The 2,660-nt window shown below is 33.9% G+C and overlaps 1 protein-coding gene across 1 annotated transcript; it reads left to right on the top strand.

The window, feature by feature from the left end:
- On the top strand, nt 1–1,481 carry LOC111893665 (pentatricopeptide repeat-containing protein At5g66520). Its single transcript, XM_023889736.3, has one exon. It carries the CDS (start codon nt 40–42, stop codon nt 1,384–1,386), a length of 1,347 nt encoding a protein of 448 aa, XP_023745504.1. The 5' UTR covers nt 1–39; the 3' UTR covers nt 1,387–1,481.
- The last annotated feature ends 1,179 nt before the right edge of the window (nt 1,482–2,660 follow it).

Genomic DNA, 2,660 nt, shown 5'->3' with positions numbered 1-2,660 from the left:
AATCCTTACCAATTTTAGAGCGTGTCGAGAGTTACACTCATGCCACTGGTTTTGTATCGCCCATCAAAGCGACCACTAGTCTATGAAGTTGTTCGTCTCCTAACATCAACAATATCAACATCATCATCATCAGCATCAGCAAAATGGATTTCAGCCATCAAAAACACATCTTCTCCCACCAAATCTATGCAAATCTACACGCAAATGCAACGTCAATCCATCCCCGTGGACAGCTTCGCTGTTCTCTACACACTTACATCATGTACCCATTTGCAGAACCTCCCTCTTCTTCGTCACCTTCATGCCCATATTTCCAAACTCGGATTCACATCCAACGTTTACATCATGTCCTCTCTCCTCCATGGCTATTCAAACGCTTGTTTTGACGATGCACGTGTCGTGTTCGATGAAATGCCTGAAAGAACAATCGTCACCTGGAATACCATGATCACTGGTTTCTCAAGATCAGGAAATCTAAACAAAGCAAGATCGTTGTTTGATGAAATGCCCATAAGAAACACAGCTTCTTGGTCTGCAATGATCGCATCATACATCAATTCAGGTCACCAGAAAAAAGGAATAACACTCTTCCACAAGATGTTAACACACGAAAAGCTAAAACCTGATCATTTCTCCTTGTGTACAATCTTAAGAGCATGTGGACACATGGAAACAATCGGATTGATTCTAGGAAAATCCATTCATGGGTTTATTATAAGACACAAATACAATCTCAACGTGGAACTTGGAACTTCATTAGTCAACATGTATGCAAAATCTGGATTCTTAAAAGTTGCTTCTATGGTGTTTAACATGATGCAATACACAAATGTTGTTTCTTGGACTTCATTGATTTGTGGAGCAGCTCAACATGGATACATAAAAGAAGCAAGAACTCTTTTTCATGAAATGCAAGAATCTCACATTAAACCTAATGAGTTCACTTTCACAGGGATTCTAAGTGCTTGTGTTCATGCAGGGTTAGTTGATGAGGGAAGAAAGTACTTTAAAATTATGAAGGATTATGGATTGAAGCCAAAGATTCATCATTACTGTTGTATGGTTGATTTGTTTGGGAAAGCAGGAGAGTTAGAAGATGCGTATGAGATTATTATGAAAATGGAGGTGGATGCTAATATAAACATCTTAGGATCTTATCTTTCTTCTTGTAAAGTTCAATGTAACTTTAAAATGGCTGAAAGGGTGATTGATAGAGTGATGGAGATGTTGAATCCAGAAAAAGATGGAGGTGTTTATTGTTTAATTGCTGATTTGTTTGCTTTGGGTGAGAAGTGGGATGATGAAGAAAGGTTTAGAAGGTTAATGGTTACACAAAATGTTAGGAAAACAAGAGGAGTGAGTTTTATTAGAAGTGTTGATAAATGACAATAAATGAATGTTTTGAGGTGAAAATCACATCTTGGTGTATGCAACTGTAATTTTGTTTATACCTATGAAGTAATTAGGTCTTGTTTTCTTTATTATGCTTTATTAAGAGATCTAGCTCTTCAGAAATCTGCATCTACGGTAAGAAATCTGAAAAATCAAACATCTAAATTTCAAATACATTCATCATGAAAAAGTACAATAAACTACAATTTATAAAACTCTGAAATTGAAATTACAATCATCAATTAGAATATTTCAAGAAAAAAAAAAGTTGAATTAGAATGTGAGGGATTACTTGTGTTACCTTGGAGAAGAGATTAATAGTATAGAAGAAAGTGAGTCTGAGACGAGGATATTAGGATATTAGGATTGTACTTTAATTGTGATTCCATGTTGAAGAATCCAATACAGTAGATCAAGTTCACCTAACAACTGTAACAAAGGCACGAAAAAAGTCGAGAATACACAATCATTACAACTGAAAAGGAAATATGTAAACAAGCAAGAATCATATAAAATTGTAACCAATTTTATATAAGAGTGTTAAAGTGTCAAAAAGGTGTCCATCAATATATGCTTATGTGGACATTTCCCTTGCTACATCAGATGTCACCTCATTAAAATTTGTCCATGTAAGCCAATTAAACATAGTAACCAATTTTGGTAGGTCAACAATGGCTGAAATGAAGAAAAAAATAGAGATGAAGGGTATTTCGTCAAAAAGAAGAAACCTAGATACTAAAAATGTTAATATTAGGGTGTTTTAGAAAAAGGTATTTCAGTCATTTATACAATTTGCCATTTGCGGATAAAAAAATTAGGGATTTTGAGAGCTTACTCATTGGGGATAATAATTGTTACAAATACTGTAGGTTCCTAAGAAGCTACCACTCAGATTTTACGGTTTGCAGTGAAAGCACCTGGATTTTGAGCATCTACTTTGCTGAAATAAATAAATTTAAAAAGAAAAAAAAAACATTTGACAAAAAAACTGTAGGAGCATATTCATTTAGGTCAAAGAGACAAACCTCTCGTCTAAATACTCAAAGATATATTTGAATAGTGGAAATAATATGACTTCTATATTCCTGTCATTTACAACACAAATATGAATATAATACTTTCCAAATAAAACTTTATACAAGTTAAATTGCCATCAAGCGTTTGATTAGTTAATAAAGTCTTATTTCATTTTTTTAAAGGCCAAATTCTTGAAAAGCCATTACAGAGTTTCACAGTTTTGATAGAGGATCTGGATCAAACTTGAAGTT

The sequence above is a fragment of the Lactuca sativa genome, chromosome 8 (assembly GCF_002870075.4).
Source record: "Lactuca sativa cultivar Salinas chromosome 8, Lsat_Salinas_v11, whole genome shotgun sequence".
Classification (NCBI taxonomy): domain Eukaryota; kingdom Viridiplantae; phylum Streptophyta; class Magnoliopsida; order Asterales; family Asteraceae; genus Lactuca; species Lactuca sativa.
The sequence above is the reverse complement of the archived record's forward strand: the minus strand, read 5'-3'. Positions and strand labels throughout refer to the sequence as shown.